The sequence below is a fragment of the Mytilus edulis genome, chromosome 13 (assembly GCF_963676685.1).
Source record: "Mytilus edulis chromosome 13, xbMytEdul2.2, whole genome shotgun sequence".
Taxonomy (NCBI): domain Eukaryota; kingdom Metazoa; phylum Mollusca; class Bivalvia; order Mytilida; family Mytilidae; genus Mytilus; species Mytilus edulis.
This window is the reverse complement of record NC_092356.1, coordinates 21,952,757-21,970,960: the sequence shown is the minus strand read 5'-3', so window position 1 is coordinate 21,970,960 and position 18,204 is coordinate 21,952,757. Positions and strand designations below refer to the sequence as shown.

The following is an 18,204-nucleotide window of genomic DNA, read 5'->3' as shown; positions in this document are numbered from 1 at the left end:
AACAGACTCACAGACAGAAAATCATATTGCCCCTAAGTAGGCCATAAAAAGAAGTGGTATTGCAATTGTTAAAAAATTGACAAAATTGCATTACTACATGTACTAATTATTGTGATTTTAGGAAATGGTACATCCAAATAGTACTACCAGTTAAAATGAATTTATTTGCAAACCCAGCTATCTAATTGCAATTTTTGTAATTATAAAAACATAGTGAAACTGTCTTAATCAACCATGATATATACTGCTTACCCGACAAATAATGAAGGTCTCGTAGTACGCCTTTCTCTTTTCTAAAGTCAACAACTTTTGATGCTAGGGATTCTAAATCACTCTGCTGACTCTGAACACTTTGACAATCAATACTAGCTTTTAGTAACCTGACAACAAAAGAAATACAGAGTGAATTCCAGTTTATAGATTTTTGAGATTTGAAAATTAAATGTCATGAATGTTTAGAAAAACAAGAGGCTCTCAAGAGCCTGAATCGCTCACCTTAATTCTTTTGGTTAAATCTCTCATCAATGATTATTTTGGCTTTTCAATTTATTTAAATGTTTTTTGGATCGTCCTATTTTCTTCAAAAGCCAAAAAAAATAATCATTTTCTCCTATGTTCTATTTTAGCCATAGGAGCTATGTTTCTTGACATACAAGGAAATTAAAATATAAAATTTATACTAGATACTCTGAAACTCATTTAGCCTAAGTTTGGCTGAAATTGATACATACAGCAGTTTCAAAGGAGAAGATTTTTTAAAGTAAGTCAACATGATGAACAAATTGTGAAAAAAGTCTTTAAAGGGCAATAACTCCTTAAGGGGTCAATTGACCATTTTGGTCAAATTGACTTAATTGAAGATCTTACTTTGCTGAACATTATTGCTGTTTACAGTTTATTTCTATCTATAATTATATTCAAGATAATAAACAAAAACAGCAAAATTTCCTTAAAATTATCAATTCAGGGGCAGCAACCCAACAACAGGTTGTCTGATTCATCTGAAAATGTCAGGGCAGATAGATCTTGACCTGATAAACAATATTACCCACGTCAGATTTGCTCTAAATGCTTTGGTTTTTGAGTTATAAGCCAAAAACTGCATTTGACCCCTATGTTCTATTTTTAGCAATGGCGACCATGTTTGTTGATAGATCATAACTTCGGATACAATTTACAAACTAGATACCATAAGGAACATTCAGTTAAAGTTTGGAAGTATTTGGCCCAGTAGTTTCAGAGGAGAAGATTTTTGTAAAAGATTACTAAGATTTACGAAAAATGGTTAAAAATTGACTATAAAGGGCAATAACTCCTAAAGGGGTCAACTGACCATTTCCTTCATGTTGACTTATTTGTAAATCTTACTTTGCTGAACATTATTGCTGTTTACAGTTTATCTCTATCTATAATAATATTCAAGATAATAACCAAAAACAGCAAAATTTCTTTAAAATTACCAATTCAGGGGCAGTAACCCAACAACAGGTTGTCTGATTCATCTGAAAATTTCAGGGCAGATAGATCTTGACCTGATAAACAATATTATCCCATGTCAGATTTGCTCTAAATGCTTTGGTTTTTGAGTTATAAGCCAAAAACTGCATTTGACCCCTATGTTCTATTTTTAGCAATGGCGACCATGTTTGTTGATAGATCACAACTTCGGATGCAATTTACAAACTAGATACCCTAAGGAACATTCAGTTAAAGTTTGGAAGTATTTGGCCCAGTAGTTTCAGAGGAGAAGATTTTTGTAAAAGATTACCAAGATTTACGAAAAATGGTTAAAAATTGACTATAAAGGGCAATAACTCCTAAAGGGGTCAACTGACCATTTCCATCATGTTGACTTATTTGTAAATCTTACTTTACTGAACATTATTCCTGTTTAAAGTTTATCTCTATCTATAATAATATTCAAGATAACCAAAAACAGAAAAATTTCTTTAAAATTACCAATTCAGGGGCAGTAACCCAACAACAGGTTGTCTGATTCATCTGAAAATTTCAGGGCAGATAGATCTTGACCTGATAAACAATATTATCCTGTCAGATTTGCTCTAAATGCTTTGGTTTTTGAGTTAAAAGCCAAAAACTGCATTTGACCCCTATGTTCTATTTTTAGCAATGGCGACCATGTTTGTTGATAGATCACAACTTCGGATACAATTTACAAACTAGATACCCTAAGGAACATTCAGTTAAAGTTTGGAAGTATTTGGCCCAGTAGTTTCAGAGGAGAAGATTTTTGTAAAAGATTACTAAGATTTACGAAAAATGGTTAAAAATTGACTATAAAGGGCAATAACTCCTAAAGGGGTCAACTGACCATTTCCGTCATGTTGACTTATTTGTAAATCTTACTTTGCTGAACATTATTGCTGTTTACAGTTTATCTCTATCTATAATAATATTCAAGATAATAACCAAAAACAGCAAAATTTCCTTAAAATTACCAATTCAGGGGCAGTAACCCAACAACAGGTTGTCTGATTCATCTGAAAATTTCAGGGCAGATAGATCTTGACCTGATAAACAATATTACCCCATGTCAGATTTGCTCTAAATGCTTTGGTTTTTGAGTTGTAAGCCAAAAACTGCATTTGACCCATATGTTCTATTTTTAGCAATGGCGACCATGTTTGTTGATAGATCAAAACTTCGGATACAATTTATAAATTAGATACCCTAAGGAACATTCAGTTAAAGTTTGAAAGTATTTGGCCCAGTAGTTTCAGAGGAGAAGATTCTTGAAATAGTTTACGACGACAGACGACGACAGACGACGACGGACGCCAAGTGATGGCATAAGCTCACTTGTCCCTTCAGGACAGGTGAGCTAAAAAGGAATGTACAATTTCATGGTAAGTTCAATACTGATTATGATTTTCTGCCTATGCACAGCATTTAGCATCTTTGCTAGCCAAGGGTTACGATCCACTCCCCTCCTCTCCACTCTAATGGCAGATTAAGCCAACAATTTTGTGAAAACAATGTTGTGCCATCTATCCGTAGATTAAACTCACGCCCATTCAGAATACATTATTCTTGACCAATGGTAGCACTTGAACTCTTCAATTTGGAGGTGAAAACACAGTAGCATCTAGATTTTTCACACTTGGAAAGACAGTAAACGAATATATATGTTGACATTCATGCATTTGTGCAAGAAACATACACAGAACTTCTATTAGCATGATTAGTTGATTAAAAACATTCAAATTGTCACTAGTATAGTTGTATGTTTAGAGATGTAAAAATTTGTTGCACAATAAGCACGTGACAATTGTTTAAATACACTTTCTACATTTATGTTATGATCATGTTATAGGCGCTTTTTGATTGGATGCAGCCAGTTTCGACTGCAACCAATGAAAATCTCTACCTTGTGTCTCCGAAATTCTATCTCAATCTGCCAAGGGTGGAGAGGAGGACAGTGGATCATAACCCTTGGTTAGGGAAGATGAGCATTCAGAAGTAATTATTAACCAAAAACATGAGAAAAAGCCACTACATTTTTAGGCACGTTATAATAAATTTAAGTGTTCTGAGATATGGTGTGTTTGTTTGAAGTTGTTTTAATGTTAAGGAACTCCAACTATATTGTTTTTTAATTAGAGTTATTTAAATGACTGACAGTTCACTGGGGTAAAGCTGATGACCGTAACTGCATTCACGGTCATCCCAAGATGTCGGATGAAAAATTAGGTCAGTTTCTGTATTGTCTGTTAAAGTGTTTCTATATCATTTTCTTTACAAATCTTACATTGAAACGATGTAAATTTATAAAAGAATCACTCGAAAATCACTAATTACTTCCGAGAAATGTGCATGAAACGGGAAATTCGATTTGAAAAAATCGTTAAGATGACCGTAAATCATAATCAAAATATTTTCAAGATGACCGTAACATAAAACAAGGATGACCGTAATTGGTAAAAAGATGACCGTAACTTGTAAAGGATGACCGTAATTTGTAAAAACTGACTGTAATTTATATAGGACGACCATAACTTTTATAGGATGACCATCAATTCTAAGAAATATCCGTATTGTATTCAAAGCTTTTTTGTTGAGTTTGTCGATCTCAATAAGGGCTCGGTTAGCGGATATAAATATGTTTCATAAATTTCTTTTTAACCTGATTTTTGTGACAAAAATGTCGGTTATTGATTTGGGGATGTACGGCGGGCGGGCGGGCGGCAATCAAATGTTGTCCGTGCATTAACTCATGAACCGTTCAACCAAAGCTTTTAAAATTTTAATATAATGTTACTAACAACTAAATAAAGGCCAAGTTCAATAATGGCGATTTTGACTTTTACCGTTCAGGAGTTATTGTTCTTGAAAGATTGAAAAATGGAGTTTCCAGTCGTGTCCGTGCATTTACGCATGAAATGTTCTACCTAAGCTTCCCAAATTTTAATATGTTGTTACTGATGACAAAATGGAGGTCAAGTTCAATAATGACGATTTTGACTTTTACCGTTCAGGAGTTATGGTTCTTGAAAGATTGTGAAATGGCGTTTCCATTCACGTTGTTACATTTACTCATGAACCATTCAATCTAAGCTTTTCAAATTTTAAGATGTTGATACTGATGACAAACTTGAGGTCAAATTTGATATTGACGATTTTCACTTTCATCATTCATCAGTAATGGTTCTTGTGATATTGCCAGGACACAAATAAATATTAATAAATCCGGTTTGCTGTCGTTGTGACAGCCTCTTGTTTTGAACTATAATATAATTGGCCATATTTAGGATTTATAACAATGATAGTAAATTGCATATTTCTCGTAAACAATGAAATATTTATTGATATTAAAATTTGAAGAAACATGAATGTGTCCCTAGTACACGGATGCCTCATCTACACTATCATTTTCTATGTTTAGTGGACTATGAAAATGGGATAAAACTGTAATTTGGCTTTAGAATTAAAAAGATCATACCATAGGGAAAATGTGTACTAAGTTTCAATTTTTTTTTAACTTGAAGCTGGACAAACGGACAAACAAACAGACGAACGGACGAACGTACGCACAGACCAGAAAAACATAATGCCAATAAATGGAGCATTAAAAACATTAATAATACATACGAATATTTGGTAATCGAGCCCATGTGTATGGTTCCAGAGGAAGCAGATTAAAATCTTAATTTGTCTTGATATATGCAGGCGGAAACACTTTTTAAATAGAACAAAAGAATCGAAGCTCTGTGTTTATCGAGAAAGCGATAAATGTTAACTGTAATGTTTGATATAGTAACAAAATTTTAAAAAGTTAATAGAAACAAATAAAACGACAATTTTCTTATTTTAAAAACACCATTTGCATAAGTTTTCAATGTATCTATTACATAGTAATGCAAAACAATAAGATATCAAGTCGACGACATGGTTCTTATCGGGGCCTTTTATAGCTGACTATGCGGTATGGGCTTTGCTCATTGTTGAAGGCCTTACGGTTACCTATAATTGTTAATGTTTGTGTCATTTTGGTCTTTTCTGGATAGTTGTCTCATTGGCAATAATACCACATCTTCTTTTTTATATATAGTATCTAAAGTTGGATGTAGAAAATGCATAACCTCCGATTTTTTTTTATCACGGACGGAGAACATATCAATCTTTTAGTTCAGAAATTTTCGTGTCTGCCCTTCCATTATGTGAATCAAGAAAAAATTCCCCAAAACAGGTAACGATTGTATCGAAAAGAGAAAAATCGAGTGCACCTTTTTATGTTAAGGCATGTTTGGGGTGTATATTTTGTCTTTAAAACGTACAAAGCAAAAGTATTTTATATAGCATCTCGCTTCAGATTTTATCATTATTATATATCAAAGCTACAGGTTGACTTTATAACGTAAAAAAATGACAGTACGAAAAGATGAAATATATGGGTCAAGTGAGATACCTATCTAATGAATCACAAAAACAGAGTAGGTGTGTTCGAATAGCTATTGTTTCTATACTTGACGACAGTCTTTTAATTTGGATGATGAAAATGGATATCTTCGAAAAAATATGATTTTCTTGTGTGTGATAATTAGGGTTTATAATCTTCAACCACTGAAAATGTTTAGTCTGCCCTTCCACGAAATATTTAATTAGAATTTTTTAAATGCTTAAGAATTTTCAAAAATTCCATCTGACATCCGAACAGACAATATTTTTAAGTTGAATCAATGCAGACAAGATCATTAACTAATGCTCATTAGCTAGTAGATACATTTGTCTTTTAAAATATAACTTACATATAACGATCGATCGTAATGGTGCTATGTGGATAAATTTATCAGTTTTCAAGAGCAAAATTGGCAGAGCGTCATCCCTACAATGGCTTCCATTTCTACGATTGTGAGCATGAACTGGCGTAATCACTAATGGGGAGATAATTTTGAAGAAGTAGAATCCTGACTGTATGAATAACATTTCTGTATATATACAAATTGACAACGTTCCGCCTTGTGATACGCTTTTCGTACAATACTATTTTAAGGATCTACTTTGCTGGAGCTCAACTTCACTCGTTTATTCGAATGATATTTTCAAAATATTTCTGTTATTTTATTTGCACGACAAAATGAAAGACTATATAATATCAATGGGTGTACATGCAATTTTTTGGCATTTTTAAAAATGTGTGTTTATTATATGTCATTAAAAGGAATCCCAGAAACAAACAAAAATCTTTTGTCGAGCAGTTGAAGGCTGTGCACCCCATTTTTTTTTTTATTATGCTTGTAAGGTGTCATTTGATCGTGCTTTTGTGGCATGTTTTCCCTTCCTGTTCATTTGCATGTCTTTTGGCAATCATTTGATACAAAAAGATAGTTATATAATTACGGATATTTCTTAGAATTGAGGGTCATCCTTTAAAAGTTACGGTCATCATTTACAAATTACGGTCATCTTAATAGCAGTTACGGTCAGCCTTGTTATGAATCGCTGATTCTGTTACGGTCATCTCGATTATGATTTACGGTCATCTTGGCGATTTTTTCAAATCGAATTTCCCGTTTCATGCACATTTCTCAGAAGTAATTAGTGATTTCCAAGTGATTCTTTTATAAATTTACATCGTTTCAATGTATAATTTGTAAAGAAAATGATATAGAAACACTTTAACAGACAATACAGAAACTGACCTAATTTTCCATCCGACATCTTGGGATGACCGTGAATGCAGTTACGGTCATCAGCTTTACCCCAGTGGACAGTTGTACCCAACTAACAAATTATAATTTAGGTCTACTCACTTTTCATTTAATGAACAGGCCTCCTGAAAATACAAAGGATTATATTTTGTTTACTGTGTTATCTCCCCTTAACTGCTTAATTGGGATTTTATTACTTTCATAAAAACTATTTCGTTTGTGATAAAATTTTTAAACATTTCCATTTCTTTTCTTGAAATTTATAGGTCAATTGTGAATTTTATTTTAGATATATCTACTTCTTTTCTTGAAATTTTAAAGTTTAATAATAGGACAAGTGTACTTGATAAATTTGAAACTTCTTTTTCACTAAAAATAAATATCATAATAATTGATAATTTTAAAAAATACTGCAAATTACTATCAAATATGAAACGAAGTTTAAAAATTTGTTCCTGTACATGATGTTTATTGTACTAATTAAAAATAAAGTACTTACCTCAAGGAATTCTGGGACATTTTCTTTGAGAAGTTCTTTTGCAAAGTTTTGTAGTGCTTGAGATGACCCCTGTATTCTTTCAATGGCTTTTACCATATCTTCCATGTCATTTTGTCGAATTCTTTCTTCATATTCAAGGTCAGCAAGAAAAAAATTCCTTTTATTTTCTATTTCGGCCATTAAAGCATCACAATGCATATTTATTTCGTCTCTTCTTCTATTTATAGCTTGCTGTTAAATAGAAAATATAGAAAGTTACATTTCTGCATAATGACTTCTCAACCACAAGAGACATATAAATACAAGAGATAAAAACCTAGGTAGCATCTATTCCTGTCAAGCTCCTCTTGCGATCTCATTTAAAATGTTGAAGAGCAAAATTACCAAAAATATACAAATTACTCAGAAATCCTCTACATTTTTTATCTGTACATAAAAAATGAAGTTTGAATTTTTTTGGATAAAAATATATGTCTTTTAAAATTCAAATGTAATATTTGTATCAATTCTTTGAAAACTAAAGAAAAAATAGAAGGAGTTATCTCCCATTACAAACCATTTTGCAAACTGGATATGACAATTTCCATATTCATAAGATGTTGCATTATATACATGTGCTAGCTGCTCATGTATAAATACTAGAATTATGCATTTTATCACTTTCCCATATCATTTATCATGTCAAAAGAGATTCAAAAGATCACATGCATGAGAGGAGGAATTCAAAAAACAAGATTTGAATCTATCTAGTAAGTCAGATAATAAGCATTGTCATTTTTTAAATCTGTGAGAGAAAATTTACAAAAATCATATTGCATCATGATCATGATATAAAATAATCTTTGAAATTAAGCAATATATCATTGTGTTTTTGAAACTGTTTCTTTTTTTTGTCATGGGCTTAAGTGGCCTGGTTTTCATATACAGCAATCACTACCCTGCCTGTCAACACTAAGGTTGTATGTTTGAAACCATACATTGTAGGTGCATTTACAGCGGATTCTATTGAGTGTGTAGTGAAAGGTAATATCTTTGGTTAGCTTGCTTGTTAGCTGAACCGTGAAGTCATTATTAGGTCAGGTATACTACCCGCCTTTCGAAGTAGCATAGTCCAACATACAGATTAATAGGTTTTCTGTCGGACTAGGCTATTCTTAAAGTAGGGTAGTTTACCTAACTTAACAATGACTTCACGGTTCAGCTAACAAGCAAGCTAACCAAAGATATTACCTTTTGCTACACACTCAATGGAATCTGCTGTAACTAACTTTTTTGACTGGGAATGCTAACTTTCCCTGCTGACATTTACTGGTTTTTAATGGTACATTTTCTTTATCAATAAAAACTCATAACTGGCCAACGCAGTATAGTCGAGCATGCTGAAATTGGTGTTAAAAACAAACAATTAATCAATCTATTTTCTATCAAATTATACTTTGATGAATATAGAAGTCATCCTGATTAAGAACTAATAGTTATAAGATGTGGTATGAGTGCCCATGAGATACCTCTTCATCTAAGTCACAATTTGTAAAAGTAAACCATTATAGGTCAAAGTAATACCTACCTGCATATCTTTTAGGTTATCTCTTTGGCATTTTAATGAAGTTGTAACATGTGCTTGAGTGTTGTCTAGTTTGGATAAACTGTTGTTTAAAGAAATCTGAAAAAAATAAGTAGAAAATAAATTGAGTTATCTCCCATTCACAGATTGTTTCATTTATTCAGATGTCACATCACCAATTCAAAATCTGTATATATTTAACCATCTTTAAACACAATTTTTGCATCTCTCTATACTGTAAATTCAGAAATTATTGCGTGCATTTATTATTGCGATTTTGTCATTTTACACTTGAATGCGATTTTAATTTTTACGATTTTGAGAAAAGTCATGCTTAATTCTGTTGAAATATTACAAAATGCGAGTTTTAATTATTGCGTTTACAACTCAGTCGCATTATTCGCAATAATAAAAACCTCGCAATAATTTCTGAATTTACAGTATATCTTACTTTAAGAGTTTAAACTTAGTACATAAAACCAGTGTTATCAGGGGCGGATCCAGCCATTTTAAAAAGGGGGGTTCCTAACCCAGGACAAAAGGGGGGGTTCCAATTACATGTCCCCATTCAAATGCATCGATCGTCCAAAAAAAAGGGGGGGTTCCAACCCCCGGAACCCCCCCTCTGGATCTGCGCCTGGTTATTAACTACTATAAATATGAGAAGAAGTGGGTCTACTTTGAGACAAGGGAGGATGACATGAAATTCTCATTCAAAAAGTCAATCTAATAGAATCATTTTATTTGTAACTAACCTTAATAATAAGAACAACATAATAATATTTTGAAAAAGGTGACAGTGTCAGTAAGGATGAACGGTTATTTAATGAAATCTGAAAAATTATTAGAAAATAAATAGAGTTATCTCCCATTAACAGATTTTTCATTTTTATTCAGGTGTCACACCACCAATTCCAAATCACTGTATATATATTCAACCTTTAATCTTTATATATGATTTTTACAGTTGTAGCTTTCTTGAAACTTAAGGTTAGAATTTAACTTAATACATGTGTATTTATTTCTTATCAGATCTGTAAAATGGTTTTTGTGTAAATTCATTTAACAATTGCTAGTTTGCGTTCAACAAGACAATAACATCAAAACACATTATTATATCAGATAAGGACTACCATTATGTTTCCAAAGTATATATATGTATGACTTCAGTGTTTGTTTTTTTTATTTGATGTTTCTTTTTTTATGATTATTAATTGTCATGACAAAGGACATTAGCAGTATGAAATCATAGCAAATCTAATTTTTGTAATTACCTTTAAATCTGAATATGCATCTTCAATCAAGATTATGCTATGTCCTCTATGGCACTCCATACTTTTACATTTTGTACAACATGATTGTGAACATTCCGAACAATATAAAGTTAATTTCTCTTTATGTAATGAGCACTTTCCTGAATGAGAAAACGTCTGTATGGATTCAGTCTTTTTAATGAGATCTGTTCTTGGTTCCACAATTTCGTGACATGAATACGGCTCTCTCGATGGATGAGAATGTCTAAAGCACCTGCTGCAATATGAAGAGCAGCAATCAAGGCAAGATTTTTTGGCAAGTTTTTTCAGTGACGAATCACAATGCTGGCATAAAATAGGACTTTCAGCAATTTCTTCTATAACTGTTTGAACTATATGTTCCTCGACAGGTGAAGAAGATTTTTGTTTTTCTTTCTCTCCTTTCCGTTGGTCTTCTTTGTATCGACATATTATATTTTCAAGGGCTAGAACTCTTGGTAGACTACTAATTCCTCCACTAACATAACAGTTATCACGACACACAGGACAGCGAATGAAATTAAAATCAAACAGGTGTTCGGCACATGGTTCTCGACATAAAACATGAGAACACGGAAGTATGATTGGATAAGAATATAATTCTAAACAGACTGGACATTGAAGATCATCATCGACATCCATCTTTATGTTTCGGGTTGAATTGCTAGACTTGCAGGATTTTGACTGTTGTGCAGATGTGGCAGGGTTGGTTGGCCAGTCTATGCTCGACCACAAAGCAGCATTGTTGTTCTAAAAATATAAATAAATAAAAAAGCATCAGTAATAAAGACAGATTGTTTGTTTCCTGCTAATTTGTTGTTTGATGAAACCTGAAAAATAATTTTGAAAAATAGAGTTATCTCCCATTAACAGTTTGTTCATATGTATTCAAGTGTCACTCTACCATTTCAAAATCTCTATATATTCAATCATCTTTAAATAAAAATGTATCTGTAATTACCTTTAAGTTAGATTTTATATATAAATTGTGAAACTACTATGAATATTGGAAGAAATGATATGTTTTTAATTTAACTTTTGAAGTCAAACTTGTTAAACACCCCTAAATAAAGTATCTATAGTGAAAAACTGTATTTTCATGGATTATGTGATTTCAAGCCCTTCTGCCATTTAGCTGTAATACACTGTTAAAGTTTTTATAGATAAATTTTATGCCACAGCTGAAATTGTTCGATTAGAATTTATATGTATGACTTTTCGAGAAAGTTATACCACTCTGGCCGGGCCAAAATCTGATATTTTACAAATGTTTCTTTATTTGAATCACAGCTTATGTTTTCTACCCCAGACATTATATAAGATTGGTTTGGCTATATTTGGCAAAACTTCTCAGAATTTTAGGTTTTAACTCAACTTCATAATATGACTTGAACTTCAACTGTTTTAATCCAAGCCCCACTGAACAGTCATTAGACTAAACATGTGAATGGCATACTGAATTACATGAGCAAGGTATCTTCTACATGTTTTTTACTGATCTTTTGGCAAGGTGCACTTAAAAAGCTTGTTTAAAATTCATAAAATTGTACCTATTACTTTACATGCACAACTTTCATAAAAACTCTCACTATCTCCTATTACAAATCCTTTAAACATGTTAAACAGTAAGTTTAGAGTGTGACAAGAGGGAATTCATTACATAAAAACTAGCGCTATCTTCAATTATGCACCCTTTAAATATGTTAAACAGTAAGTTTAGAAGGTGACAAGAGAGAATTCATTACATAAAAACCTAGCACTATCTTCAATTATGCACCCTTTAAACAAGAAGTAAGTTTAGAAGGTGACAAGAGAGAATTCGTTACATTTAATTGACAGGTTACTTTAGTTATATCATACAACAAGGGTGTGAAGAGGATTTAATAACGATTACCTAAAGATTTATTATTGACAAAATATCTTTGTACCTACGATTCTCTGATATTTTTATCATTAAAAGTTAATATAAACTGTCCATAAAGATAGGCTACTGCTATTTTAATAAAACGTAATTCAATACTGTAATATATTTAGTATCTTATACCTGTCTTGAGCAATATAAAATGAGGGAGAAGATACATTTATGATTTCTAAGTATTCTAAAATAAGCCTGAATCCAGATGGAAAATACATTTCTGCACAGTTTGACCTGGGGAGACTTCCCAGGCCCATCTAGATCAGCAGATAAAATCATTCAAATTACAAGAAGCATGCATATATTTATTTCTTTTGTTGGTTGCTGGATGTCCATGTAGTGACAAATATTTCATGCATCTTTGAAGAAAACAAATTTTATTATAAATGCATTAGGTCAGTCCTGTAATACAAGCTCTGGGTGCAAAATAAAATATATGTTCCTCCACTGCTTAAATAACTTGAAATAACATATCTTATGCTTTTTATGACTTTAAAGTTTCATTTTACATGGTAAACTAAAGTTCATGCAGAAAATAAGTAAAGTATACATTCACCTACCATATACAATGCTAAATCAACAGAATCATCCATTATCAATGAAAATGTTCCTTAAAAAACACCACACAAAGTAAGAATTGCTTATCAAATCTTTCCATTAACATATGGCACAGCTAAATTCATTTTGAAAGTCTTCCAATTGATAAACTCTGGCAATACACAGTTTAACTGTAATCCAGTTTAATCAGCTTAAGATTAAAGTTAACACTATTTCACAGTGGATTTTAAGTTTGACATATGTCTGCTTGCATGTATTATAATCAATTTACTTTTCTTATAATCAATACATAAAGGAAACTAAAAATTAAATACACAAATAGTCTTTATGTACAGAAACAGTATCTGATATAAGAATGGAGAAATATCAATTTTTATGTTTCAGAGTTTAATGAAAATCAATAGTTTAAGCAATTTCCTTTACAAAACTAGAATTAAGACTTTATAAAATTAGATGACTTGGCAGAATTCAATATCAATTAATAGAGTCGTGGGTTATTTGTCAATGAGACAGTAACCCAAATATACGTAACACGTGAAATCCAAATATAGAGATATAAGAAGATGTGGTATAAGTGCCAATGATACAACTCTCTATCCAAGTCATAATTTAAAAAAAAATAAACCATTATAGGTCAAAATTAATTAAGGTCTTCAACATGGAGCCTAATGACTGACACTCGATGATGCATGCTATAAAGGGCCCCAAAAAATTACTAGTGTAAAACCATTAAAACGGAAAAACCAACAGTCTAATCTAAAAAACGAGAAACGAGCACCTCTTAAAACAAAGCACATGATTACAAACGACAACCATCCAACATCAGATTTTATTTTATTGTAAAATAGGTGTCTTTTTGTGATTCTAAGATCTAACATTTTAGATTAAAGCTGCACTTAAAAATTTAGATAAAAATCAATAAATCTGTTATTTGAAGTTGTTGCAGAAATCTTTCAAATATGCAAAAGAAATCTGCAGTATATATATTTCAGAGCATGTTAAGGTAGTGTATAAAAAGAAATATCGACATACCTCACAATTCTGAGATTTTCCTATTTTTTACTTGAAATAAGTCCAATTAAGCTAACAGACGAATTTTTTATACAGATATAAGAAGATGTGGTATGAATACATTATGAGACGACTCTCCATCCAAGTCACAATTTATAAAAGTAAACCATACTAGGTCAAAGTAGGAACACAGAGCCTTGTTGCCCCTTTTTCATTTAAGAAAACTGCAACCAAATCTTAATTCAACTTTTAACTGTTAAAATCTCACCAGTTTGCATGCTGCTAACATTGAGGTGCATTTATAATAGAATTAAAAGGCAATATTATCATACATGAAATTTATTATTCAATTTCATTCTATGGAGGTAAATTTCATTAAAATACCCATTCAGAAAGTAAAAAGAAATCATAAGATAAAAAATTTATATCATATTTTAAATAAAATAAATATACGTTCAAATTAAATTCAATTCATTTTGCACCTATAGGAAATAAACAAACCATTTAAAATTGTATAGAAATTCATAACAAAACCTCAAATCAAAGTTATACCTTTAGTGAAATTTAAAAGCAATAAAAATCTTTTTTGAACTGATACCAAATTTAATCTAATAAACATGTTTTAACAGTTATCAAAAAGTCCAACTTTTCAAACAAACTTTCTTAATGATTCGAAACTGATGTAAGGGAAAACTTTTAAATAATATGATTTAAAATCTTATTTTGTGATCTAAAAGTTGAACATTTCATTTTTGCACTTTTTTTAAATGTCAAATATATAATACCTGTTACCAGCCTCCAGACTGAAAAGTTGGGTAAAATTAGTTTATTTTCTTTACGTTTTACATATTCTTTTCACTAATAAAAGGAAATAATCTGGACTTCAAAGACATTACATATAATGCTTACTACACATTTCAGGACATTGATGCTGCTTAACCAAAATGTCCATCAGATGTAACAAATTAGAAAAGGGAGGGAGGCAGGGGACACAACTTCTTTTTTTTTTGTCTATGGGAAATAACTTAACAGTATTCTAGGTCAGATTCATAATTTAAAAAGAAAACACTTAATTCATATATTAGTAAATTACAATGTGTGTTTTGATTTGCAAAGCAGTCATAATATTCAGAAATAGTTTTGTGAAAAACAAAATCCCAAAATAAAGATAACATCAGAAATTATTACATTTCCAAGTAGTCTTATTATAAATGCTTAATTTTTCTTGTCCTGAACAATGCATGAATTATCTGTCACTGTACTTAAAATAAAAAATAATCATTTTAGTATTCATTTCTTGCGCATGGTACCTTTCAAATCCACTGCATTTGTTTGCACAGGTCCTAAGTCAAAAACATGATGTTCAGAGGTTGTTTGTTGATGTGGTTCATAGATGTTTCTCGTTTCTTATTTTTTTATATGGAGAAGCCACTTGGTTGTTCTGTTTAAATTATTTTACACTTGTCATATTTTGGGCCCTTTATAGCTTGCTTTTTCAATCTGCACCTCCATGTTGAAGACTTACAGTACTTTGACGTATTATGGTTAAATTACTTTTACAAATTGTGACTTGGATAGAGAGTTGTCTCATTGGCACTCATACCACATCTTACTATATCTATTTAAAATACAAAGCTATCAATTGATATCCAAGATATACCTTGTGACAATCAAAAGCACTGGATGTATTTAAAATACAAAGCTATCAATTGATATCCAAGATGTACCTTGTGACAATCAAAAGCACTGGATGTTGAAAGCCCATATTTCCAACAATAGTCTTATCATTATTCTGTTTATTAGAGAGTATACAGTATCTACCAATTTCACCTGATCAGGCTATATTTTAATTTTCAATGCAAGTGACTTTAATCATAGAATATGATGTTTATATTGATTATTTAAATAGTGATGCTACCAGCCTATTCTATGTTTGAACATCACAAATCAATAAATATGAATTGACTTCAATAACATTGTGCAAACTTAGTAGTTCAATACAAAAATCTGCATGTATTACATTAAAAAGTATAGAATATTCAATAAGATGCTCGGCCTCACCTTAGTTCTTATAAAAATAACTTATGCTCCCTCACCTTAGTTCTTATAAAATTAACTTATGCTCCCTCACCTTAGTTCTTATAAAATTAACTTATGCTCCCTCACCTTAGTTCTTATAAAATTAACTTATGCTCCCTCACCTTAGTTCTTTTAAAATTAACTTATGCTCCCTCACCTTAGTTCTTATAAAATTAACTTATGCTCCCTCACCTTAGTTCTTATAAAATTAAATTATACTCCCTCACCTTAGTTCTTATAAAATTAACTTATGCTCCCTCACCTTAGTTCTTATAAAATTAAATTATACTCCCTCACCTTAGTTCTTATAAAATTAAATTATACTCCCTCACCTTAGTTCTAATAAAATTAACTTATGCTCCCTCACCTTAGTTCTTATAAAATTAACTTATGCTCCCTCACCTTAGTTCTTATAAAATTAACTTAACTTGTAAATTCTGTGAAAGATAAAAGCTAGGTCAATACCAACCAGAAAAAAATAAGGAAAACTAAAATGATTTTTTAAGTGCAGTGGCAAATATTTCATGCATTGTTCAGGACAAGAACAAATTAAGCAACCCTTCAAATAAATAGGTGCTGTAAATTTTGGTTGTTGTAAATTGAGGGTGAGACATAAATACTACCACTGGAGAAAGAGATGATTTTTTTCAGAATAAAATGTTACTAAAAAATCACAGTACTAAACAAGTTAAAATACTGATTCTGAGACTATTTTTTTTAAACTAAAATTTTAACATCTTCAAGTCCATAGTCATATTTTGTACGTTTCTAAAAATTTAAAAACCAAAAGAAGATGCACATTTGACTTTTATCAATACTCATCCATAACACACGTACATCAAAGAATTTACACACACAAAATCAAATTTTAATTTGAAAAGTCATCCCGTCCTAAGTCACATATTGTAAAATATATCCAAAACTTAAAATTCATTTCACTGTTGTCATAAAACTAAGTACCATTATAATTGTTTCTTTTAAAGTTTAACAAGTAAAAGCTCCGAGAGATGATCACAAACACTTAAAGGATTAGATATATTGTATACAAATAAAGGTATTCTATCGGTAAGAGGTTTTGTCAACATTTTACGGCTATTATAGCTATAAAGATCATTCTGTGTCTATATGAAAAGAAAACTCGATAGGATATAAAAATATTATGGTTACCAAGTCACTAAATTTAAAGTCAACAATTTGAGATGATGTAAAGGAGAAGAGGGCAGACTTTTAAAGCTTTAACAATATGTTAACGGAGATTAAGAGCCATTATATCTAAATCTGGTTTGGGCTTGCCTCAGGACTATTTTAAGTTTTGTGTGAACTTCAAGGTCAAAGGATAAAATGAATGACACTTATGCTTCCATTTATCATAAAAAAAATTATGTTTGTTTGAATTTACTGTACCATCCATGTTTTAAGTTACATTTTTCCATGTTTTAAGTTACATTTTTCCATGTTTTAAGTTACATTTTTTCCATGTTTTAAGTTACATTGTTTCCATGTTTTAAGTTACATTTTTTTCATGTTTTAAGTTACATTTTCCCCATGTTTTAAGTTACATTGTTTCCATGTTTTAAGTTACATTTTTTCTTGAAGATTGAATCGATAATTCAATGTCTTGAGAAAATAAAGTCGGTCAATGTCTTTGGGACAAGAACTAATTTAGCCATTGACCATACAATGTGTTATAGTGCTGTTTTCAGTTTGCATCCAGAATGTTAAGGTGGTACCCAACACTACAGGGAGACAACTCTGTAAAATCAGCAGAACGTTTTAATGACGTTGTGTTGTAAAAGGAATATTAAGCTTCTCAATGATCAAAATTGATGTTTGTCAAACTGCTATATAACCAGTGTAATTTTTCTGACAAAACGGTTGGTTCAAAAAATATTTAATTTCTATATTTTTGTAAAAGGGTCAAAGTAAATAGTTTGACAACATTTTATGAAAATTAAACGAGCCAAATTAATTTTAGTGAAAGTGTTGGGTACCACCTTAAAACTACAGATAAATCAAGAGGTGATTCAGTTACTGGGAGCATAATAAAGATTTCAGGTGTATTTTTACAGAGACAGCAACCCACCAACACATATAACCAAAGATATCTGGAGGCCTAT

The 18,204-nt window shown here is 31.1% G+C and overlaps 1 protein-coding gene across 4 annotated transcripts in view; it reads right to left on the bottom strand.

The window, feature by feature from the left end:
• LOC139501804 (E3 ubiquitin-protein ligase Midline-1-like) overlaps positions 1 to 18,204 on the bottom strand; it is a 34,603-nt gene that overhangs the window by 4,553 nt on the left and 11,846 nt on the right. For 3 of the 4 annotated variants that reach the window (XM_071291020.1, XM_071291023.1, XM_071291021.1), the window contains exons 2-6: positions 10,507 to 11,274; positions 9,236 to 9,331; positions 7,669 to 7,899; positions 7,272 to 7,294; positions 253 to 380 (exon numbers count right to left, since the gene is read on the bottom strand). In XM_071291020.1, the coding sequence (XP_071147121.1) occupies positions 253 to 380; positions 7,272 to 7,294; positions 7,669 to 7,899; positions 9,236 to 9,331; positions 10,507 to 11,274 (1,246 nt within the window). Of the gene's footprint in view, positions 1 to 252; positions 381 to 7,271; positions 7,295 to 7,668; positions 7,900 to 9,235; positions 9,332 to 10,506; positions 11,275 to 14,029; positions 14,269 to 18,204 lie in introns of those variants that run through there. The other variant, XM_071291022.1, reaches the window with a different exon arrangement.